At 44.5% G+C, this 24,413-nt stretch overlaps 6 protein-coding genes across 6 annotated transcripts; 1 reads left to right on the top strand and 5 right to left on the bottom strand.

The window, feature by feature from the left end:
• Positions 1-664: 664 nt before the first annotated feature.
• PAAG_03090 (sulfate transporter family protein) lies at positions 665-4,264 on the bottom strand (the record flags this gene model as incomplete). The annotated part of the gene is made up of 6 exons (XM_002794499.2): positions 665-1,242; positions 1,308-1,923; positions 2,004-2,237; positions 2,301-2,500; positions 2,559-3,923; positions 3,997-4,264. 6 exons carry the CDS (start codon positions 4,262-4,264, stop codon positions 665-667), a joined length of 3,261 nt encoding a protein of 1,086 aa, XP_002794545.2.
• A 2,460-nt stretch (positions 4,265-6,724) lies between these two features.
• Positions 6,725-7,261, bottom strand: PAAG_11698 (hypothetical protein; the record flags this gene model as incomplete). Its single annotated transcript, XM_015847296.1, has 1 exon — positions 6,725-7,261. One exon carries the CDS (start codon positions 7,259-7,261, stop codon positions 6,725-6,727), a length of 537 nt encoding a protein of 178 aa, XP_015703085.1.
• A 109-nt stretch (positions 7,262-7,370) lies between these two features.
• Positions 7,371-8,180, bottom strand: PAAG_03089 (DNA replication complex GINS protein psf1; the record flags this gene model as incomplete). The annotated part of the gene is made up of 2 exons (XM_002794498.2): positions 7,371-7,464; positions 7,618-8,180. The coding sequence occupies 2 exons, from the start codon at positions 8,178-8,180 to the stop codon at positions 7,371-7,373; spliced, it is 657 nt and encodes a 218-aa protein (XP_002794544.2).
• A 1,370-nt stretch (positions 8,181-9,550) lies between these two features.
• On the bottom strand, positions 9,551-11,133 carry PAAG_03088 (hypothetical protein; the record flags this gene model as incomplete). The annotated part of the gene is made up of 3 exons (XM_015844843.1): positions 9,551-10,870; positions 10,931-10,990; positions 11,053-11,133. The coding sequence occupies 3 exons, from the start codon at positions 11,131-11,133 to the stop codon at positions 9,551-9,553; spliced, it is 1,461 nt and encodes a 486-aa protein (XP_015702049.1).
• Positions 11,134-15,973: 4,840 nt separating this feature from the next.
• On the bottom strand, positions 15,974-17,358 carry PAAG_11697 (hypothetical protein; the record flags this gene model as incomplete). The annotated part of the gene is made up of 2 exons (XM_015847295.1): positions 15,974-16,319; positions 17,291-17,358. 2 exons carry the CDS (start codon positions 17,356-17,358, stop codon positions 15,974-15,976), a joined length of 414 nt encoding a protein of 137 aa, XP_015703084.1.
• Positions 17,359-21,452: 4,094 nt separating this feature from the next.
• On the top strand, positions 21,453-23,144 carry PAAG_11696 (hypothetical protein; the record flags this gene model as incomplete). The annotated part of the gene is made up of 2 exons (XM_015847294.1): positions 21,453-21,616; positions 22,784-23,144. 2 exons carry the CDS (start codon positions 21,453-21,455, stop codon positions 23,142-23,144), a joined length of 525 nt encoding a protein of 174 aa, XP_015703083.1.
• Between the last annotated feature and the right edge of the window lie 1,269 nt (positions 23,145-24,413).

Here is a 24,413-nt window from a genome sequence, read left to right as displayed (position 1 = left end):
CAGCAGTATTTCGCGTTATCTCGCATTAACTCCAAACCCTACGGATAAACGGACGGGGGAAAACGGATCATCGATGGGACCTTGGCTCTTTGTGTGTATTTTGCTTTTTAGTAGCTCTTTGATATCTGTTGGCCACACTTGTTGGTTCCTAGGGAGGTGCTGAGGTTGGTCGTCTCAAACTCACACACACAAAATGTCAGCAGGATGCAAGAAACTCCGGAGGAGGCATCGGATAGGCTTGAGGCACACCTGAAGCTTTTAGAGGAATTCTTTTGTTTTTTGCAGCATCGAACTTCTTTAGCATAAAATCATTTGGTGGGGGTAAATATACCTAGGTACCTGCATATGTCACTATCTAGATGTGTCAAAATATCAGCAGTATATATATACATACAGGCAAATATGGACTGCACAATCAAGGGCCAGAAAACAACAGCCATGCTGATGTAAGGGAAAATGATATACACGCCAGATTTTGAAAGTAGGGAGGAGAGCTTTTGCGACAGGGAAGAGACAAGAAAAGAAGCATAAACTCAACTCTTCTCGAAGATGGATTTTATAGACAATGAATGCCCTCACACGGTCGTGAGCACGTAACTGTGGTCAAAAGATTAGCATCACTCTTTACGGGATAGTGAAAAGAAAAGGGCAAGGGAGTAGATACTTACGAAGTAATGCTTTCCATCCTTTCTGCCGTCAACTTGAAACATACCCTCATCAGCTCCTGTGCCAACATCGGCTCTTTCCTTCTTAATTCCTTCCACTCCTCGATTCCAAGACGCCACACGACACTGTGCCGTTCCGCCTTGACAGTGGCCGTACGCTTAGTCTCTCCAAAAAAATGCAGTTCGCCGCACGGTCTCCCAGCGACGATAAGCTCGAAATAGCTACCCTGCGGCGTCTGATTCTCGGCTCGTAGCATCCCGGATTCAAGAAGATAGAAGCTTTGAGCTTCTTCACCATCACGGTAGAGAATCGAGTCAACATCAAACACTTCCATGACAAAGTAGCTGCAGGCGGGGAACCAGAAATCTTCATTTTCTTGTGTTAATCCCTGGAAGGTTTGCAGTAGAAGCGGGAGGGGTTGTTGAAATGTAGACCATTTTTGAGGCATGGCGTTATTGGAAAGTCGGTCGGCTTGCTCTTCGCAAAGGGCTGTCGTTGCTACTTGGTGAAGATAATCACCTCGAGGGGAGTTGAGCAATGTGTCTGTAATTGTTTGAAGCCGATTCTTGGGTACTTCTGTCAAAACTCGTTAGAAATAAGTTGTCCCTGGAATCCGTGGGCTGGAGATTAGAAAGTCTTACCCAAAGAAAGAGCCGGGGTGTGATCACCGTCCCCCGCCATAGCGTCTTTGCGCTGATACAGGACCTTCAGGAGTTCGTTCTCACAGTACTCAAGAGCAGAGTTCAGGTTCTCGAATATTTCCACCCAATTCTCCTTGCTAAAAAGCCCAACGTTTTGCAAGCTTTTCCCAACATCACCATTCACATCAAGACTGCTGATAATCATGTGAACCCTCCGTTTCCAAAGGATCCTGTTTAACCGGGTGAATGCCTCTGCGGCAGAGAAATCTAATCCCTTCACGTGTGCAAAGTCAAGGATGAGGAAACGTATAGGCTGATCTTTGAACCTCTTCTCCTCGATCAATCCCCGTATTTGTTTCTCCACGCTGGCGATTGTACCGAAAAAGAGAAAACCGGCTAGTTTGATGACGTATGTCTGTTTGCCAGCTTCTTTAAGGAACTTGACTTGCAGAGGATGGCGCCTCACTGTAGAAAATGCCACTTGACCAGAGTATGTGGCAGTGACTGCGGACGTCTGGGCAGTTTGAACAACGAAATTTACACAAGCAAGTATTATACCAATAATAATTCCAGTCACAAAGTCCCACGCCCCCATCGTCATGACGATGATCACCACCTATTGGAGGAAAATTAGCATAGCTTCTAGAAGATGTGAGAATGGGGGTAAAAAATTGTGGCGGGGGTTGAGAGTCCTACTGTAATATATTCCAACTCGTGTAGTTTTCCCCATGTGTCCACAAGAGCTTCTTCCAGCAGTTCTATACCAAGCATGTAGATAAGGGCACCAACGACCATTATTGGGAAATAACCAATTATACCAGGGCCCACCAGCATGATGCCAAAAGTGGCACACGTTAGCATTATCCCTGCCAAACGGCTGTTGCCTCCACTGCCAATGAAGAGCAAACTATTTGTGTATACCAGGTAATTCTATATTTAATTATTAAATTAGCGATACCTCACAGTGTATCGAAATTTACCCTTTTAACTTACCTGAACACCACCAAGAAAACCTGACATGGCATTTGAAACACCATGTGCCAGGAGTTCTCTGTCGACGTTCAAGTTGTCTTCGCCAGTTGAGATTCCCAGAGCAGGGACGTTGATAGGCACATGCAGGACACCAAAAAATGTCAGTGCGAACATTGCAGGAATTGTCTCGGCAAGCGCCGGCCAATCGACAACGGAGAAATCTGGAAATCATTAGCAACCTTTGCTATAATTGTGCTTGGGGATAGAAGAAAAGTTCACCATATAATGTGTAAAAGTGATACCAAGGCACTGATGAGGATGGAGCCTCAAAAACCCAGCCCCGATTCCTTAAAGTCTCCAGTGGGATACGCAAAGCGAACTTAAAAATGTAGAATATAACGCCAACGGCAATGAAATAGCCGCCAACAAGGAAATTTGATTTAATGAATCGTTTTATCACAAGCAAGCCAATAGCAATGACCAGAGGTAGGGTCCAGAGGAAAATTGTGTCGAGTTGAACAAGTTTGTGTAGAGTGTCCAGGTTATATTCGAGACTCCCAGATAAACGGGCAGATACCTCAACACCAGTAGCAAGAAGAAACCAGCCAACACCGCCAATGCATCCGATTAATATGTGACGAGGAAAGAACCCTGTCAGCGAACCCAGCTTGAATGCTCCCATAATGAAGAAGACAGAGCCCGTCAGGACGGAGCTGATAGCAAAAGATAGTATGGTGGTAGCGAGTACCGCTTTTTCGTTCTGCTCTCCTACCCTGTTGAGGATCATAAAAGCCATTTTATGGAAGAATGGAACCACTTCGATCATTTCAGACCCAACACCTCCTCTGAAAATTGAGCCTCCACATGAGTACACGAGCTGAGCAACAATCGTACTAACATAAAACATGGAGGTACCGTCGGGGGCCAGGCGTGCGAATACCGGCTCACCCAGAGGGAAAAGAATCATCCCGTAGGAAAGGGCATCTAGTATATTGAGTAGAAGGCCCAGAAAGACGGAAGGAAGAAGGCTAGTGGGATAAACTATTCCCTTTCGCCAGATTGTCCGCCTATTACAGACCTTGCGGTTGCAATGATGGCTGCATAAATTGCGTCCCTTTGTGCATACGGCGCGGAATTTACTGAAAGACCCAGTTCTAGTGGTTTGATTCTCAACATCAACTGAAGACGTGCCATAACTCTGATTCCTTGTCCGAAATGCCCTTTGAATTAGGGGTGTTCGTTCTGTGTCTTGCACTTCTGAGCCACGAGAAATGATGAGATTTGAGTGGGCATAGTCTTCCGGAAAGAGTTCTTCGTTCGATTCACTGCCATCATCACTTGGTGTGGAACTCCGGATCATCTTTGTAAGAGACAAAGTGCCGCATTTTGGAAGGGGATGAGAATATTTTCTTTGGAAATGCGGTTCTGATGGTTCTGGAATCTGTCCTAGGTCCTGGCTCTGGACGTCCCGAGACTGGTCTATATTACGTTGGCCATCAATGAAAATTCCTGACCGATTAGGTACGCTCATTTGCGGATCCGAGAGAGAAGAGCCGTGACGACCTGATTCTCCATCAAATAACGCCAGGGATGCCAATTCTGCAGTGTCTTCGCGGACCCCACGGGACGAGTATTGTGCCGCATCTATCGCGAAAACCATATATCTTAGTATGATGACTTAGATAACAATTATCAGGAGCAAGGAGGGGAAGTGCACCTAGAGGCCCTTGGAAAGTCCGATGATAGAACGATCTAACCGGTGTCCTCTCGGTGTGAGAAGTGGAGTACGGAATAGGCGGAGGGGAGCCGATCTCTTCAGAATGGCTAGATTGAGATCCATGCCAGGAATTGCTGGCAGAAGTAACTGTGGCTTCATTTCCTTCGACAATCTGTGGTTCCCTTAGGCGTTCTTGGACCTCGCGTAGGTGTGATTGGGTTGAGTCGTGGGAAGTTCTCCGCCGCGTGTCCCCTCCACCAGAAACCATGTTGCCGTGTCACTCTGCCGGGAGTTTCTGCAACGTATAAAGACCAACCGGAAGCCGTACTTTTAGTCTATGACAGGCCTCTGATCGCTACCTACGGGCATAAGCTGTCCGGAATACATTCAGATGGACGGAAAACGATTCCAGTTAGTCAGCTGAGAACCACAAGGTCGCAAATTGTATTGTATTAAAGTGATCGTGTGAACTCAAGGGACCATCCATAAACCAATTCCCTGTTGGATAAGAGGATCATTTATCATCATAGCTGACAAAAGATTGAAATGAAGCCTGATCAGATAAGGTGAAATACTAGAAATTCTGCGATGCCACAAAGTTGGGAAAAACCGAAAAATGGGGTAAAAAGCATAAATTATAGAGCTCTAGGTCGAATTTTGTCCTGCCAAATTAAAATTCTATTTTCCTTCCATCTGAATTTCTGGCAGTTAGTTACGTGGTAAGCATAGCGCTAAGTTGGTTAGCACGCTAGAGAATTCGAAAATGTTAAGTCGGCTAGGCACTACCCAACATGCAATAATTCAAGCTGCAAGGACCCCCCGTCATAGGAACAAAAAAAAAAAAAAAAAAGGAACGTAGATCTGAAGGGAGTCCGCCTGGATGGCTAAAACTGGGGTGCTGCTATGCATATGGCATCACTAAATCATACCCTCTTGTCAGGGTTGAGATATGATCTCTGAAATGGGCCTGCACAAACTCAATTGGTATGTAATTCAAAAAATCTTTTGATTTTGAAAATGTCTATGTTGGTGGAGTAGGGTTTGGCCCATTTTATTGGTTTTGATACATCAAGTCATCCAATGATATTTTGACTTAAGCTAGTATGATTTTACGACATACAATTACGCTGGTTATCAACTCAAAAAGCTTTTGTCACCTACTGCTAGTTCCCTCTGTTGTTCTTTTAAATTTACATAAAATCCGGTATGTCAAATCACTTCTATAAATTATAATTAAATTTTTGCATATGAACCATACTGGGAAAACAGATAAGGTAAGGTCTAATTCGAACAGAAATAGGTGTTGATTTCAGTCTCAATTTCACTTTCAACAACCTATCACCTTATCTGCTATTTCAGACGTCTCATTGGCAAATTAATTGAAAGCATTTTCAATTAAGTGCACAGCATTTATTTAGAGGAAAATATTTTCAAGCTTCAGGACTGCAGAGACATTTTCTCCTGAAGGTTGCCAATCATTTAAGCCAATCTCCACACGATATCTAAATAAGGTTGTTAGCTTATATTGTCGAACCAATCAAAGCAATGGCGGAACTAAGCTTAAACCATGCTGCACGTCAGAGCCTCTGAAGTGTTAAATTGTGTAACCTATTTCACGGTGAACTTACATGCAAGGGACCTCACCCATCTCATGATATCAAACTATATTTACAAGTATTGACTGCTTGCTTCATCATACAGACTACCAGTCCTAGACATCAACATAGAGGTGCAAGTCCTGTCTAAATGTTTGTTACACATGTGTGTTCATGAATAGAATTCACTGCACATGAGCAATATCTTCAAAAATTAATAAATAATAAGTAATATAATATAATAATAATAGAAATAATAATAACAATAATAACAACAATAATTAATGAAACAGATGTCTTTTTATTCATACAGACAGCAATATAATCATGTAGAGTTGTATGAGGAACATTACATAGACAAGCAGCCTTAGCATAGTCAATCCCTGATTTGAATAGCAGAAGCTGCTTAAAAAAAAAAAAACCTAATTTGAACTCTTCATATTCAAATATCAAGCTGTATGATGTTATAACTGAGGTTAAAACTGAGAACTTTTAACTGGTGATTGATAAACTAGAACATATCACATGGACGACGTGGGCGAGGTCACCGGGCAAGCGAGTTCACCGTGAAATACATTAACACAAGTTGCTGATATTGTTAAACTATCAATGTCAATTACTGATGGTTGAGAGAGATACGATAATAATTCTCTACTTATTGTTGCTCCTCTTCTTCATTGGCCTCTACTCCGAGGAAGTCGTGCTGGGACATCGCATTCAAGTTTTCTGGTTCCTGAATGCACATGCGAACCTGGTTTCTGCTAAAGGAAAAGGAAGCGAGCTCAGATTTCTAATGCCCATTATATGACGAAAGGGGAGATGCTTTTGTTGCGAAATCGCATCCGTCAGAGCAAGCTCGGTTTTAGCATGATAATCAGGCGACCGGGGTGGTGTAAAGGTCGAATAAGAATCGTACGCAGGAGACAGCTATATTTTCTTCCGAGCTTAAGATCAGATCAGCTTCTTCTTACAATGGTAACTATAAAATAATAGAAACGGTAATCGCTCAGGCCCGACTTGATTTTTTTGGGGATACACCTGAAGGCTAAGAAGGGCTAGAACTGGACTTAGGTCCATGCTAACTTACGCAGTAAGTGCCGAATTCAACAGCTTTGTACTCGATAACATCTTATTCACCTCGTTTTCGAAGCGTATGTTAACCGTGCAATAGGGTCAGAGTCATCCCAAGTACATATAGAATATAATTTATGACTATTGCTATCGTGCAATGATGAATTGAATATGCCACATTTGGACCGTCGTACCATAGATAGCCAGAGTGATTTGATGTAACTGAGAGTTGTCCCATCTCCTGCAGCTTTCATTAGGTCCTTTCTCACTAATCGAACCAAGATAATATGGACCTTCAGTTCGCCAGTTGGCTCGTTGTCAGTTTTAAGAAGCTTTTCGTTATACATCAGTGCGTTTCGCCATCTGGCTGTACATTTCTCGTACCGGTGATGGGAATGAGGTTGGTGGTGTTGTTTATCTGATGCCTCGTGGAATTTTGTCTTTTCCCCATCGACAAAACAAAACCCATGATCCGATTTGGAGAGTTGCCTACAGGGAGCAAAGGAAACAATGCCGCAATGCCGTTGGAACAAGTTATGTTGTCCCTTCGCCCGGGGTTTACTTGCAAATGCCCATGGTGTCAAGGTAACAATGGCCATCAAAGCATTATTTGTCGGGAGATGTTGCTTTGATCGTTCGCTTTGCCTCTTGCTCAGTGATGAAACTGGAGCAGGGTTCTACTTGGATGTGCATTCTTGGGCCAGTATGTTAGCTCAGTCGCTGCAGATAGCCCTGCGCAATGAGCCGCTCAACATCGCCCAAGCGGACATAGAATTGACTGTTCTTCGTCAACGTAATAGCCCTATTCGAGAAGGACGAAGTGTTAGCAGAGCGAAAATAGCCATTAAATAAGGGACATGAATGAATATGGCAGTATAGGATAATAGACAAATATCACTACCAAGGGTTGGCAGCAGGGCAATAGAATAAAATCAAATGGGATTGGGATACGAACCCATATTCCGTCTGAATCTCCCCAGCATCCTTCAGCACGCGCACATCAATAAACAGGTCCTTTGGCGGTTTTAAGCTACCCGTCAAGTCAATGTCGATCCAATGTCCTTTATACGCCGCCAGCATATCACTATACTGGCGAAAGTACTCCATTTCCTCTGGACTGAGGGAATTTGCAGCATGGCCACCACCGCCCTGAGAAACCGGATCACTCCCCTGCATCTGCTGCTCGTCCAGCACGTCACGGCCCTGCCAGCACATTTCCTCCAGTTTCTCGGCACGCGCCCGGTGGTAAGCCAGCAGGCATCTTTTGTTGCGTCGCATGGATAGATGGTCCACAAGCAAGGCGCAGGCGGTCGCGTGGTTCTCCGAAGGGTTGAATGTGCCCTCGAATGGCTCTAGGATACGTGCCACGTCCTTGTCCAACTCGCGAACTTCGCGTGCCACTGAACGCACCATTTCTGTCTGATATGGCGGCAGTTGGGAGAGGGATTGCACGCGTTTTGCATGTTGGACCTGATTGCCATTGAGTTTGGTTGAATTAGCGCACGGAATGCCCCCCATCCCCCTTTTTATCTTCTTCTTCTTTTTTTTTTTCCCCGAAACTTTTGCAGGTTACGGGGATTTGTGCAATTTGTCAAATACAACGGTCCGCTTACCAGCTTGATGCCCAGGTCTCCGTACATGGTGGTAGATTTGATATATGTGGGGTCGCCACAGGACTTCGGAGCGATGATGTCCAGGATAATGGGACTTATGCAGCTGGTGGGTCAGCTTCTGCAAGAATTGCCTATAATCGTTCTGATCCTCTACGGAACCAAATCTGCAATCTGCAGTCTGGATCTTTGGATGGATTAGGGATGAGGTTTGGTTGCCAAGACCAACAACGTGCCTGCCCACAAGCACAGCCGCCACACAAAGGGAAGTTTCTCTTTCTTTGCCTGGCCGAATCAAGTCTCAACTCAAAAGAGTTCTTTATGTCTTCTTTTGTTCTTCTTATAACATTGTCACATTCATCATGAAAACATTTCATTTATCATTGTCTTGCTCTATGTTTCTAATTTAGCTTCACTTCTGCAGCATGTCTTTCAACATATGATGCAAGTTTCACTCTTGACTATTCTTTTCTGGGGGCATGAATCACTAGGTCTGTGACAAACAGCAACTCTTCCCTGGCATTGCATCATGACAAGGGAAGTATTTCTCACTTCAGTCAGGGTGCTATAATTAGAAGTTGCTGTCTTCTCATTTGAATTCACTATTGACTAACGAGAGATGATCTCATTATAGAGGTTACTTGTCATGAAAGCTTTCCCTTTATCTCAATGAACGGTTGATTTTTGAGTCAGCGGAGTTGGGGGTAACAAACTTGAGTCATCAAATATTAGAATGAACTTGTAATATTCAATTACTAACTACTCGCATACAGAACAGTACATGCATGAAAAGCAAGATACTGAGAAAGCCAGCACTCTGACCAAATTGTTGTTCAACAATCTGTCAATGATTAAGAAAAAGGGCCTCGGTAATGGAGTCGAGAGAAATTTGCAGAAGTGATGTAAACACACAACCCACCCAGTAAACAGCGGACTACACAGTTTGGAAAATTATCATGCGCCAGAAACCAAGCTTAAATCCCATTTAGAAAAGGAAGAGGAACGCATGACACACCTTTCCACTCAGGGATAAGAGTAACGGATCAAAACCCATTAAGAAAGCAACAAGTTCAATCTCTTCAACGCTGGTTAAGTTCTCCACAGAATTGGCAGGCAATTTTGAAGATAGCCAAACCGATATTGGTGCCTCGAAGAAAGATAACGACAAACTGCAATAAACAAATACACTTGTAGAATGGAAAGAAGACAAGATTAGGGGTGGGGGAAACATCTTTACTAACATTACCTTAAATACAAAAGAACAGGAGAGAAGTAATTTCACAGATGTTTCTGCTGGCCATTACCGCCGCACTCAAATGAAGCCCCAGAACCAATCCAGTCTTCGAATTGACTCCCAGTCTCAACCTGGATTTCATTCCACATGTCACGACCATCCATGCTTTGTTGCATGCTAGGATGGAAGGCGTATTGCTGCTGATATCGTTCATCTTTTTGACTGGAAAGGCTAGGGCTAACATGCTGTTGCTGTCCATTGGGCATGTGCCACATATCCAACTGGACATGGTAGCTAGCTCCGTCGTTATATGGTAGACCATGTTGGCTTTCAAATTCCATAAGCTGTGGGTCGACTTGCATGTCGTTGAGGGAGGCAGGAGATCCTGTTTGTGGAAGCAGTTGCTGTTGGAGCAGGTCAGAATGTGCATTACCAGGAAGGCCAGCCAAAGCTCCCTGTCCGTCATATGGTATGCCTGGAACACCCATCTTCTTGAAGGTCACGTCTTCAATATTGGGGCCTAGCATGCTTTGGTGGATAGATGGCTGATAATAATGGGTCTGCTCTGGAGGCGATATCATGCCGGGAAGAGGTCTGCCAGGGTTTGACATCTCCCATGATGATCTGTTCACGTCACTGTTGGCATACATATCCCCATTTCGCTCGAATGGTGTTCCCTGACGGCTGTCGTACGAGCTATCTCGGTCCAAAGGGGTGGGAGTGCGGCTTTGGAAGCTACTACCATGAAACGAACCCCCGGACATATGCTTCCCGGTTTTCGGGTATGATCCCATGCCGAAGCCTTGGTCATTGATGTCGCTATTGTCTTCTTCTTTCAACGAAGAAATGTTTCGCTTCTTCCGAGTGTTTGTCCTTTTGTTTGGTGCGAACTTGTAAGTCGGGTGGGCTTTATCGTGGTTCTCTCTATCGATGATGGCTAGCCGCTCATAGTATTCTCTGATTTCCTTTGGTTCCAGAGACCAGCTAGAGCCAGATATTTGCGAGACAACTTGATGGTTGTTCTGGCAGATCCACCCCTTTGTTCTTTCCGCATATGCTGCGCGATACAGGATAAATGAATTCATCGGTCGGGAAACTTTACCCTTTTTATTCTCAACCTCCTTTCGACGTTGTTCTGAGGATCGCATTACATGCGCTTCCATATCTCGCACCGGAATTTTCATATCTCTGGTCAGTTCGCTCAGGGGACGATCAACGACGTGATCGTGATTATTGAGAAGCTTGGAAACTCGCTTCTTTTTTGCCGCCTTCCTCACCGCAGGCTTGTTCACACCACCAGGGATAAGAGGTGAATCGCCTCTGGTACGAGGGCAGAGGGTTATTTCGGGTGTATGTAGAGCAGCCTGTGGTACGACGATCAGCTTTCGAACAACTTTGGTGTTGGCTTTGCTGGCCCAACCTACCTTTTGCGGGGAAACACCCTCAACACCGTTTCCATATGGACTCAAAAGCGAATAGTCACCCTAACGGATTGTTAGACTATGGATTGATTCCTGATCGCAGCCAAAGACATTCAGTTACTTACAGCAATTATGGGTTGCCCATCAGGGTCCATCTCAACATGACTATTCTGCAGAGCCTGGGGCTCTGTTATTTGCATATACATGGTTTCAACTGGTAGTTTGTTGAGGTAGGGTGATCTAGCAGTATGTATTGAGCAATCGTTAAAACTGCTGGTTAGTTCTCCGTCTATAGACAGTGGAGGCGACGGCAGATGGGTATTTAACATATCTCACTCGGAGTCGTTTTGCTGGTTGAAAGAGGTAGTAAGTTGCCGTTTCGGTTTTCACAGACCGCCGACAGTGTTGTAGACCACTCTGTCCTAACAATTGAGTGGTTAAACAAACTAGGGAGACTTCCCCTGAGGCACAGAGCAAAAGAGGAGAAGCAATGTGCGGAGATGGGTAGGGTATAAGGGTTGGGGTCAAGAGAACTTCCTATCTTGGTTCCTTGCAGCTGGTATGAGGAGAGTTTTATGTATTCCGGTTGGGTGAAGCTAGGTGATGCTTTCACATTCCTCAAGAGCTCAAGCTTCCTGAGGTTTCAAGCGAACCGTTACACCACTATAGGGATCGAGAATATGATTCCGTCTTGATTAGGGAACGAGCCGACCCGGTCACTAACTCCTGGTTCCTGGAGTGACGTGACCAGATTATTTTTGGTTCTCAAGGAGGCGCAAGGGGGTTGATTGGCAAGAAGGGAGGCGAGAAACTGTGCGGCTAATTGCGACAGAAATTTGGTCCGGATGCGGAAGAGGCCGGGGTAAGGGGTTGGTAAAGCGGAGTACAATAAGGTAGCTGTTTTCCTGAACGGCAGCCTTGGGTCTTTCGGGTGGTTTCCTTTTGTTGTTGTTTGAGGAAAGGCAGATTATATGGTGGTAAAGGAAAGTTGGCTCTGATCTTATTCTTATGGTGCTCTCTTTTTCTTGCCCACTTTTTATGCTCTTGCTACCGATGCAAAGAGCAAATATTGAAAAGAGAAGAGCTTGGGAAGAAAACGCTGGAGCTTGCAAGCTTCAGGCCGCCTATGGATGAACTGTTGCAATCACCCGCTCTTGGGTGGGACAGCTTATCCCAATATCTTATTAGCGTCTGGGAAGGCAGTGGCCAGAAACATGCAGCTGGTCAGGAAGCTGATCTAAAGAGGTTTAGCCATAAGAACCTTGTCATATGAGGAGGGGAAACAACTAAGGTCCTCCTAGTGTGTGCATGGACTGGTTGGGGGTTCAGGAAGGGGGAGCGTTTCCCAGGGCAATTCTTTGTTTTGAAGGGGGCCAGGAGCGGGGGCTGGGGAGGGAGAGCATCTTTGTACTCACATACGGAAGCAGCAGAGGGGTTTCTGTTGCTGAAGACGAGACGAGTGAGGGATACTGAAATAGCTCCCTTTGTGTCTATTCGGTTGTTTTGGTTATGTTTTGTGATTGTGTTGTTTCTCGCGGTTTCACATTGAAGTTGCACTTCAATTTGGTTAGGAGCGAGTTTTGGTAGCAAGATGGAGTAGTGCTTGGTGCAGGAATGTTGAAAGGTGAATGCATAACAATTTATAGAGGGAATGAGGAGTAGGATAGGATTGGAGTATGAAGAGGGGTCTTCAGTGATATTTGTATTTTGGGATTAGGATTCTAAAAGCAATATCCCAGGGATATAAACCGTGTATGTATGGCTGGCTGCCGGGCTGTGATACTTACTTGGCTACTAGTCCGGAGGGAGAGATGCAGAGGAGCTTCGATAAGAGAAAATAGATCGACAAGAGCTGCTTGGCTTACACATTGATTCGCATTACAGTGCAGAAGAAGGGTGTTGGGCCAACAGGGCCCATATTCCTATTTTATCCTGTGCCCTCGCTCCGCTCTATACCAAATAACAGACTTCGGCCCATGCCAACCGCGGCGGCAGGGCCAGCAGAATGCAGAATAGGCGAGCCATAACTCAGACAATATTTTTATTTTTATTTTAAATTCTGCGGGGTGGTGGGGAGATAGTGGGAAAGGTCCCATATGTGGGTGAGGAGTAAGATGGCAACTGACAGCACGCAGCAGCAGCGGCAGGAGAGAAATGTTGCTACTATTATTGCGGTTAGCTATTAGTTCAGAAAGGCTGTTCGGCGCTGAAGCCACGCCCGTAAGCTTTCCGGCGGGGGCTTATCACCAACAGATGTTGGCGGCAGCGGCAGGGATGCTGGGACTCAAAACTATGGTTCACAAATGATGGCGGTCCAAGATTCCCTCTTCTCCCCCCCCCCCCCCCCGGTCCCTTGCTACCCCGTTTCGCAGTACAGTCGCAAACAGCGAAAAGGACACAGGCAGGGAAAGTCTGAAAATAAAATATACATCAAATAACGTAAAAAGACTTCTGGGCTTTCTTAGGCTACTGTATTGGGCGATCGCCTTGTGGCTGGTCTAGGGTAAACTTCCCCGAGATAGCCTTTTAATCCAGATCATTGATGCCAACGGCAATGGTATATTTTCGAGCTTTTGGTCCCTCTCTTCGTTGCCTTTTCCTCTTCCTGACATGGGTCTTCTCCTCGCGTTTACAGGGATAATATCTATTGACTAATAGCAGCATAACCCTTGATAACCTTGTATCACGATATTATGATTTTTGCAAGACGGATATCGAGGCTTGCGAAGACCGTAAGGCACATCAGTTACCGTACTAACAAAAGGGATGGCTCGAGAGGTGAGTTGTAATCAGATTAACCAGATTCCACTCCTCCGTATCGGCACACGAGCCAGGGCAATGTATCATTGCCGTATGGATTGGTGGTTATCTCTGGTGAGTGATCAAATCGTCACGGCGTTTTTCAATAATCAGGCTTTTTTTTTTTTTTTTTTATTCTTTCCTTTTTCTTTCTTTCTTTCTTTTTTCTTTCTTTCTTTCTTTCTTCTTTCTTTTTTTTTTTTTTTCCCCCGGCACAGTGAAGTGAATTATAAATGGTTTCCAGTCTGTCGGGACCTGCAGAAGCCAGTCGAATTACTGTTCTGGCCCAAACTTTGGATTTTAGGTGGCATGGACAGATTTCTTTCCCATGTCATATATTTTTCTTCTGATGCTGATGGAAAATCAATCACATCCGTTAATTTAGAGGATAGAAGCGGGATGTAATCACCTCAGTTGTTTCCCACTGTAGAAAGTTATTAATAGAGCGGCAAGATAGATGGCGACATACCTGAATGGTCTCGGGAACTGCTTTAGGTGGCACAGACAAGTCGCATGCAGAGATAAGACATAAGGCGGATTCTTGATCACTGATCATTGGTATCAACGGTGAAAATTGCCAACCAGACAAGAGAAATTAGAGAGCAGAAGAATGAACCAATAATAATAAAGCTTCTATGGAAGTCTAACCTTCGAAGGTTAAGTACCGTGTAAGTAGCGTGGATATCAGATATTCTATGGCGACTAAATGTCCAGCCCCAAATTGAACCTAAAGATACTTGCGGGGTTCAATTTACGATTTGTGCGGTTTCCACAATCCCAACGTTTAACAATTGAAGACAAGTTGTATTGTATCATGTTAGCTTTAAAACTGGGACGTTCCTGAGACCTCCCTGGGCGTTTGAATTCCCCAATGGTCTTTCATCACGATGTGACCTGATGTTGTGAACTCGAAGCATATCAGTCTGGTGACCTCTATGGCCCATTATTGGTCAGCCGCAAGACAAGGACGAGGTTCTGCGGCAAGGTTTAGTTATGATGTGCACGAGAGACCCTTGGCGTCGACTCAACCAAGGAAGTCAGCCAACATTGACAGGGAATGGTCGTATATCAGGATTAGGACTAACAGCCAATTTGGAGCTCTCCATATCTCAAAACGACCAAAACTTTTGCCCAAGGAAAAACCCAGTCTCAACATTTCCAAAGATCTTGGGAGCTATTCTTTCTCTTATTCTTCTCTCCTTTTTCTTCTGTTACATAGATATTGGAAATTAAGGCCTGGAAGTGATAATGGTCAACCTGTCACCATACCATGTCGTTTATTTCTTTTCTTATTCCCACCCTTGCAGGGAGTAGACAAGAGAGAACGTGATTCAACGCACACCGAAACAGATCACAGAAAGAAGCGGGAGAGCGGCCGCCGGAGCCATGTAACATTTAACTGTTTGCAGTTAGACCAATATATTGCACTTTCTTGGCCTGTATGTATAGTGGACCGGATAAAGGGTACATATGTTCACGCCAGCGTTAGGGAAGGTTGCGAGGATATGCAGCTACAGGGTTTTGCCGCTTCAAGTCAGCAAGGCTGAATGATGTCAGTCAGCAAAACGACTGGATAGTTGATATCGAAAAGATGCAGCCCCAATGTGGAGCAGCAGAGCGTTGATAACTTTAATAGGTTAGAGGAATAGATAAAACCTGTTTGGAAGGATTCTAGACATACAATACCTAGGCAAGTATCATCGTAGATCATGTGCAACAACTGAAGGTTTCCAGTACATGGATGTTACAAGTGTGTGATACAACCCATTAATACCCGGGTAAATGGGAGACGCAATGTTGAATAGAATAAATGAGGCACATATGACGAACTATTGATCAAGCGGCAAAATGACCCTGAATGGAGTAATAGCCATTGCTTCGTCGATGCGTGTAGAAGGGTTCCTCACCGAGATAACTGTATGTGATTTATGCCTATGCGCCAAGACATGCGGATGTAAGGCACCTTAAGGACTAACATGTGCTCTGTACGTACAGATATATTGAGGACCCCTTATCTCATATCATATAAGCAATAGCAATATACGTACTCAATTGGCACAGCAATGGGATGTACAGTACATACATAAGAGTAATAGAAAACATCGACTGTATGTACTTTTAGTTCCACCGGAATGAATGCACTGGTAGCCAGCCATATACTGAAAAACCTCAAGTAAACCAAAGTGCCATAAGTAGCAGTGCACTCGGCCCCGCCAAGCACGAGTAGCTATTTGCCTCCAATACCCGTTATGGTTCTGAACGGCGATTGCCCATTGTGAAGAAGTCCCCTCCTGCTCTGGCGCCGGTGCTGAAGAACGGCCTCCGCGAATCGGGAGGTGGGTTGGAGAGGTATTCTTGAACCCCACAGCGGATGATTGGCCCAGGTAACGAAGAAGAGGCGCACCCTGCAGAAGCCCACCCAGGTTCACCCCAACCGGTCAGCATCTCATATCCGCCTGTTCTAGCGCGTATTGTGCTTGTATTTTGCGGTGTCAGGGACCCAAGGGGAAGTTGGTTTGGCCCAACTCGCTCGATGTGACGTCTGCGACTCGAGTTTGAGGCTGACCCGAGCTGTCGGGTCAAATCTTGGGTTCTGATTGGGCGAGCGTAAGAGCAGTTGGCTAACTAACTATAACGCTTAGCCTTATCCCATGGGCTTAGTCAGAAAAAAAAAATCAAAGTCAAATCAATCCTCCAACATCAGCCACAAAAACCGGGTTTGGGGTTTGGCAGCAAAGATCTTTACGAGTTTCAATCCTTGCAACCAGAGAAGACCAGACTATGATGATAAGGATCCTGGCATTGTGCATAACAGTTTTAGAAGACTGGGGTCTCTGAATCTGGATCTCAGACTGTTGGTCCTGTTTTTCTTGATCTGTTCCCCTGTCCTCCAAACACCTGGCGCAAGTCAGATCGTCCTTGTCCCGTCATTCCATGCACCCCGGTTTCACAAACGGAGCATCAATTTACAACAATTGTCTATCACTGTGTCGTTCGTTTGTTATGTCGGCGACTGCAGTCCCAAGGCCGGCCAAGTCGCCGAGTCTTTCGAGAACTGTGCCCTACAATACTGCCCCTGCGTCATTCACGTCCTGATCTGACCTTATCGTCGACGTGGATCCAATTCAATTGTTTCATCTGTGTGGTATGATTTCGCTATTATTATCCCAAAATATACCAGTTATTTTCCAGCATTGGGATAACTCGATGAGCGTAGAAGTTTTCGATCTTATATATCTACCGCATTTTAACACCTATTCAGGCTGTTCCACACAGTCTCTGCATTCCTCCCTGGTTGACTTCACCTCATCTTCTTCATCTTTTAATTTTTAAAATTATTGCAGGGTTGCCAGTGAGAGTCGGTCCATGTTTGCCACTGACCGACAAAACCTTATGTGCGCCCCGGCAGAATTTTCTGCAATTGATTTGATGCAGAAGGAAAGCGATTACCAAACCACCCCTAATAAATATTGGGATTCGCCGGGTCTCGGGGATTCGGGGAAATGACCATGAAAATTCCCATCACAAGCAGTTTTATTCTTTGCTTCAAACCTGGCAGCATACCTTGAAGCCACAGTACCACCCGCGCCCCCGGCCTCCATCTCTTGATAATAAGGCTCTTCCAGATTCATAGGGACTTGATAAGAATTCCTATTATTGTTATTATTATCGTTATCATATTATTTTGGTTGACTTTCCTGTTGCAAAGTCCCACCTCGAAACTCAAACGTTCTTCGTGAAATTATCGGGTGTGTTGCTATCCCGGCATTACCAAACTTTAAAAAGGACTCCTGGAGACTGGGCGCGAATTACTAATCCTATCAAGTATCGAAGTCTCAAATGCGCGTTTGTGTTTGTCATAAGTTAACGAATAGTTAACTAGTTAGTAACTGACGTTAGTTAGCAAAGGGAAAGGGTTGGCTACAAAAGCGGTCAACATAAACATCTGCCATTGGCTGCACTGAACTAAAACGAGAGCTTCGATTTACAGAACGCGACACTATGATTCTTATCAAAACGGTTCTCTTCCATGTCACCATGATGTTGGCTCGTGGTTAAGCAACCAAGGGCGATAGTTAACCGATATGTTATTACTACCCCTTCCTTTAGTTAACGGGGTTTCATTCGTTGCTGAATTTAAACTAACCTGGTGAGGTGTTTGTGCTTCGGCCGAATACTTTTACGGACGTTGGTATGAAGTACTTAGGTTTTCAATTACCAATTTGCAGGGTAATGAACTCTGCACTCAAGACTGGAAATATATGATATATGCATTTCATATATTATCTTACCCACCCTCGGTCCAGTGTTATCGCTTTTTTTCCCCCTAATGCCCTGGAATTTTTACCCCACTGGGCGTAACGGAAAAATTCAAATTTACCTTCCACTGAAAGCCATGATTGTTCACCACATGTTCCTATTGGATCATTTGTTTAGTCCGCTCCTGTTACTTTCCAAGGACAATCCATCTCCCCTGCAAAACGAAACATTGAAGAAGAACTGTGTCCTGGTCATACAATATGCAATCCGGAGAGGGCCCTGAAACCTCCCTTTTCTGCCCCATATAACCCTCAGTGTTGGTTTTCGTGAGCTTTTCTCTTTCCGGCTGGTCGCAGAGATTTGGCAAAATTGAAAAAAAAAGAAAGAAAAACATGCGTGCCCTCTCCACACATGCTGCAAGTGATTTCATTTGACCAGCTAATCCCTGCTACGCAAGACACAGCAAGCCTAATCAACAAATAAAGAGAAGTCTCAATCTACGGCGCTCAATAAACGATTATTGCAGTTCTATCTGTCACAACTCCACAAATGTACGAGAAAATATGCATGTAAAGGAAAAGACCCCACTTCATCGATGACAAATGTGTTACTAACGTAGTTTCTACCATTGCTGTCAACTTGAGTTAATACCTAAACACCTAATAATAGTTAGTTCCTAGATATCAGTGACGTCTTCCAGCGTCCCGCGAAGAGAGAACAGATACCAAATAGAGTTGGTGCTCGGGTAATTGCCGATACTGCTACCATGAAATCAACATTCCTTAAATTTAAAAGGAGATCCAAATTGACTTCTGGCCGTTTCCGCTGGGTACATACAAGAATCCCCACATGAGGAAATACCAAAACCAGCATCGGATTGATCATTATTTTGGACTCCAGACCCTAACGTGAACTGATTCTTAAAAGTGCGTAAAAACCAGAGAAGCGAGCAGGAGACACCTACGATCATCCATTTCCGGAGGAGCTAAGGCAGCAGGGGCAGAGGTAAAATATCCCGCATCAACGCTAAACTATCATATGAAGGTGCGTTTAGAAAACTTGTTTTCAGTTTCTCAAACTATCCATATTACTTACAAGTTATCACCAGTTCTTTGGATGGAAAGGGAGGCCCAAGTCATCGGAGAGGCTGACAATGAGTGCAAATTGTCTATATGCACACTTTTTGGTGTCTTCTTTCTTGTTTAGTTGCATTCTCCATTGTATTTGCGAGAAGGACCATCACTTGGTACAATACATTCTATCTGCTAACTAGTTAGTGCTGAGCCCTATGAGGAGAAGCATAAACGGCAAACACGCCCCGTGAAGAGGTACGAGCGTGAATAAATCTGCGGAATATAATATTGCATCAGAATACGTGATATATGCCGCATGTACATGTTCTGAAATACTTTCTCAATATTTATTTTGGGACCATAGACACAAGGATATTGGGGCCAAGGCAGCGGAATAAGAGAAACCACCAGCACTGCGAACATAATCTCTTCAGCGCAGGGCCTTCCCCAGCCTCCCCCAATGCTGGCTCCACTTTGACTGGAGATCAGAGCGTGTGAACTCGCCCCTGTCAAAAAACTAATTAAGCTGTGGAAGTATATACAGCACATACTCGAGGTACTAACCCAGGGGGCTGTCTCATTCCGTCCAGAAGCTGAATTACTCTTCAATTGCAGACACTGAAGCCTGATTTTTGATCCTGAGAGATCTGCACTTCTCTGAGATATATTTTCCACAAACGAGTTACTCAAGGATACATTAGAAAAACGTTTTATGTTCAGAACGTCAGGCTAGCGAGGGCCTAAGAACAAACTCCCATGGTTATTTAGTGGAACTGTACGGGGAACAGGCATTTTGGAGCTCCATCGAGGTTTTATCTCCGTGGTTGAGGTATATGCATGCACGGCAGTTCATTTTATGTTCCATATTGGCGATGCTACATATTTATTCCAGAAATCGCCTATTTCTTTTTCTTAAACTTAGTTTTGTCTGCATACGGGTTTATGACTTGGGATGAATTGGGAGAGTATCTTGAAGAAGACTCTTAATGTGTTGATTGTCATGCGTGACTTCATCAAGTGCGCTATACAGATGGAGTAGTCGAGAAGATTCAGAACCCGCAAAGGGTTATGAGTGGTGGAGAAATTATGTACACGCCAATGTATGAGCCATATACGCCTCTTCTGGTATCCCTGGATAGCCAGTATATATTTATAGTAGTAAATCTAGATACTAATGTATGAGATGATACGTGATGCCTGTTCCTCCCGTTCCTATTATCTCTCTCTGAAATAGAAGAAGATATGTAACTACAGGAGCTGCTGTGGCACTGCTTGACACTGGAAAAATTCGAATGGAGAATACTCAGCGCACGCCCTGTGGAGAGCCGTGATGGCTGATGCATCTTTCGTGTAACTTCTACTGGGGCGAAGTCCAAGTCGGATTCTGTACATGGAATCAAACCCGGTAACCAAAAAAAAAAAAAAAAAAAAAAAAAAAAAAAAAAAAAATAACAGACAGGAGGGAAATGAAGAAAAACGCGGAAGAAAATAAAAACCCTTTCCTTTTTAACTCTTCTCGACTGTTTTCATTCTCCCATTAGTCTTGCATTCACATTACGGAGTGCCATTTTGGTTAAGAGGCGTCAAAAAGGATGCTACACCGAGGAGTAGTTGATTCTCAGAAGCTTAACTAACTAACAGGCTTAGGCCATTTGCCGTTCGTCACCTGGCCTGGTGCATCTCATCATAGTGATAGGCTGAGAATAAAGAAAACGTCCCAAAGATATGAACCCAAGGCAAACGGAAAAAGCACCGGAAAGAAACTTCTAGTTCCCTCAGATTGAAGCCTTTTTCAATTGCTGCTCTTCTGCAAAGAACTATTTCCCTTCCCGGGCCAAGCAACCAGGTAACTAGTTAGTTAGTTAATAACTATAGGTCAGGTTCCTTGGGTTTAAACGGTGCTAAGCCATTGGGCCCCATTTGGAGAATGGAGAGGGCAACTGTCTCTTATTTACGCAGTAGAAATTGAATGGATTAATGCTGGCGACGCATACTGGTCGTTAAACTTATTAACAATATTGACCAGGCTGGTGTTGGTGGTTGGGGAAATGGTCTAACTACGGACTGGCCACACTGAGTAAAAATTCAGGGGGAGGGTCCCATCTCCAACATCCCGCTTTCTTTCGAGAATAAAGCATCGATGGGTGCTGGTAGAGTCTCTAGATTAATCCTTTTTTTTTTTTTTTTTGGGAGACCGTCAGTTCCATGATACGAGAGTGAAGTTTGTTTGGCTCTTTGTTAGGCCCTCGAAGTCTGAGCAGGTTCCCTGTTATACGGGCGATAGTTATCTCCCATTTCAAGATGCATTGTTTGCTAGCACACGGCCCCCTTTTTGCTCTCTACAACTATGTCTTGCGCAGATATGGGGGAGTGCCCGGACATCTCCCGCCCTTATGGTTGACTGCAGCAGGGAATCCCTTGCCGCCTCAGCCTTGTGGGACATGTCCGTGTGCAATCAACGGGTATATGCCTTCTCCCGGAAACACGGCTGTTCTCAAAACGTGTTTTCCAAGATAAAACTAATACTTATCAGCCTACCGAATGCAGCCAGAGAACGGTGAGTACACTCTCATTTCAATTTTCCATCCTCCGAGGGAACTGCCCAGCGAAGAGCTTCGCCATCGGCTATCGCTCGAAGATGTGTGTGTTCCATGGACACACGCAACGTCTTGGAGAGCTTCCTCCCCTCCCTGGATATCCCTGCTCAGACAGGTACGGTGGGGGCCGAGAAAATGGCATTCGTGAAGCTGGCAACACGTGTGATCCGGAGCTGTCCAAGAATTTGGATAGTTACTCCTGAAGAATCTTTCATGGTTTATCAATGGTGAAATCGGGAAACTTATGCTTTCATTATGTTCCATATGCTTCTAAAACAAAAACCCTTCACATTTACGGATTTCTTCGGAGGTTTCAAGTTGAGACACGGCGTTACCGCAATATCAAAGAAACGGAGATATAGCCATGAAGAAGATTTCAGTTTTAATCTGAGAAGAATGCTGGAAAAAAAAAAAAAAAAGTGTGGGCAAGTTCTAATTACTTTTGAATTGCTTTACTTTCTACCTGCGATGAGAGACTGTCAGGTTGGTAAAATCGCGTTCAGAGGGAATAATTTAGCAACATAGAAGAGAACCCTTCCAAACATATTTTCTGGCTTGATCCATTGACCCCTAAATTGGGTTGGATTTCAGTGCATTCCTATTTCATGTGCTTTCGCTTCGGGTTTCATCGGGGACTCCCCATAGAACAGTTCTATTATTCTAACTCACATCCAGCAGGACACGTAAACTATTACAAAGTCTCAAGGGACCCTCGATCCGCGGATCCGGGGGGCTGAGGAAAGTTGGATACTTATTAATTTGGTTCTGATAAGTGGCCTTCTCCCCATTTAGAGATTGTGTGGCTAATAAATGAGAAACGCATGAAGCAGGTGAATATTTGAAATCATCTTTGCACGAGTAGTTACAAGAAGTGTAATTGGTTCCGTCTCGATATTGATAGCCATGTCATCTCCATCTCGATGACTTTTTCTACTCTTTTTTCCTCTCTGAAGGTTAGTTCCTTTGAACATACATATATATGATTGCTGTTAGTGTTTTTAACACCGGCCATTGGTCCATACATAAATGCAAAAACGTGGAGGGTAATAATATATTAAAAACATCCTTGTTTGAAGAGGGGGGATGCAAGTTGACATTGGCCAACAATTTCTGACAATTATGCACAGATCTTCGTTCAACCGCTTGTGCGTCCTTGCTACGCCGCCGGTTGTCGTGTCATATTGTGCCGATTGGATTCCTTTCTCAGCATCTCGCGACACATACGCATTGTCTTTATCAGGTGCGAACAATAACGCCCATCCATCTTCCAGTGTAATTCCGGGCAGAAAGGCCATGCATCTCGGGGACTACTTTCCCAGTCGCCGAAGTAATATACCGCGCCATATCTCAACTCCTGAGTGGATAGCAGCGATGAAGTGTCTAGACATGACCACACCACATAACTGCCTGAATACATTTAATTACTCCGGCGCTGATAATCGACCGGTAGTTGATAATTTTTCTGCTCTTTATAAGCGAAAGGATTGACATGTGTAGAGGTTCTTCTACTTCTTGACTTGCTGAGATATAGGGCTATGTATATGCAATAGTGTAGGAAATGTCATGGAGAGACATGCTTCCCCCATTTTTTACCATACGGACAAACTAACTTAACTATCTAATAGGTAATTAATGACCTACATCAAACAATCACTGCAAGGGTAGGCCAACAAGCCTTTTGATCTACGTAGTTGCATGCGTCCCCGACGCCAGCAAACCACAAGGTTAGCGGCACTCCCAAATCTAAGTTCTGGTTGACAGCAAGAGATCTCCGATTTCTTGAGCTTGTCTCACATCAAGCCATCCCTGATAATGCAGAGATCGACCGGATGTCACCCAGAACGGTCTGAGACACCGAATGACAGCTTGCCGCTCCTCACTACATGGAGTCTGGTCGCCTTCAGTTTTTTTTTTTTTTTTTTTTTTTTTTTTTTTTTTTTCCATGTACGGAATGCCAGTCACATTGGGATCATTGAGCAAGCCTATAATCTGCTTTCTCCGCTAGTCAGATCTACACACCGATCCTGTCTCCCATGAAGCCTGTTCCTAGGCAAGATATTTTTCTCTGGTCTAGGAATCATACATTTATTTCCTGCATAAACACATCTCGGCCCCCAACGGTCAACTTATGCTTTGCGCCGCAAATGTGCCCATTCCCATTGGTCCTACACTGTTTTTGGTTCCATATCCACTCCTCCTTACAGCCCTTCCTGCAAGAGAAGAATGTTACACTGCATCCCCGCACTGCAACAAAATAGTAAACATTGCCAAGCATTCACAAAGCTGATCATCGATCACGGCTGGCTCCACTATCCTGTCCAACTTCGAGGCAGATCTGTGGATCAGTGGGCGGGGCACTGTCCCGCACCTTGCCCTATTAAGCTAGGGTAAACAACTCTAAATTTCATCCCGTTTGTCCCAGGCAATCTGCCAGGAGGACCATCCCTGACTTGTGAGATATATACATCCTGGGGTGGTTATCTAGATTGGTCTGGCATATCACGGTTAGGCGCATCTGCGAATCCATTTGTATGGAGAAGAAAAATCAAGAGGGCAGAAAGCAAACACAATTCACGGTCAGTCTTAATAGAGCGCTAATTATTTATTATGACATCTTAAAAAACGAAGATGGATAATTTTTTATATTTGCTGATCACCTTTCAGCTATTTCAAATGCCGGCAACCCTGTCTGTTGAGGAAACTGGTGTTGGCAGCTTTTTATTTAATAATATTTCGTGGCTGTCAGTTATTAAAATT

This window comes from Paracoccidioides lutzii (assembly GCF_000150705.2).
Source record: "Paracoccidioides lutzii Pb01 unplaced genomic scaffold supercont2.8, whole genome shotgun sequence".
Classification (NCBI taxonomy): Eukaryota; Fungi; Ascomycota; class Eurotiomycetes; order Onygenales; family Ajellomycetaceae; genus Paracoccidioides; species Paracoccidioides lutzii.
The sequence above is the reverse complement of the archived record's forward strand: the minus strand, read 5'-3'. Positions and strand labels throughout refer to the sequence as shown.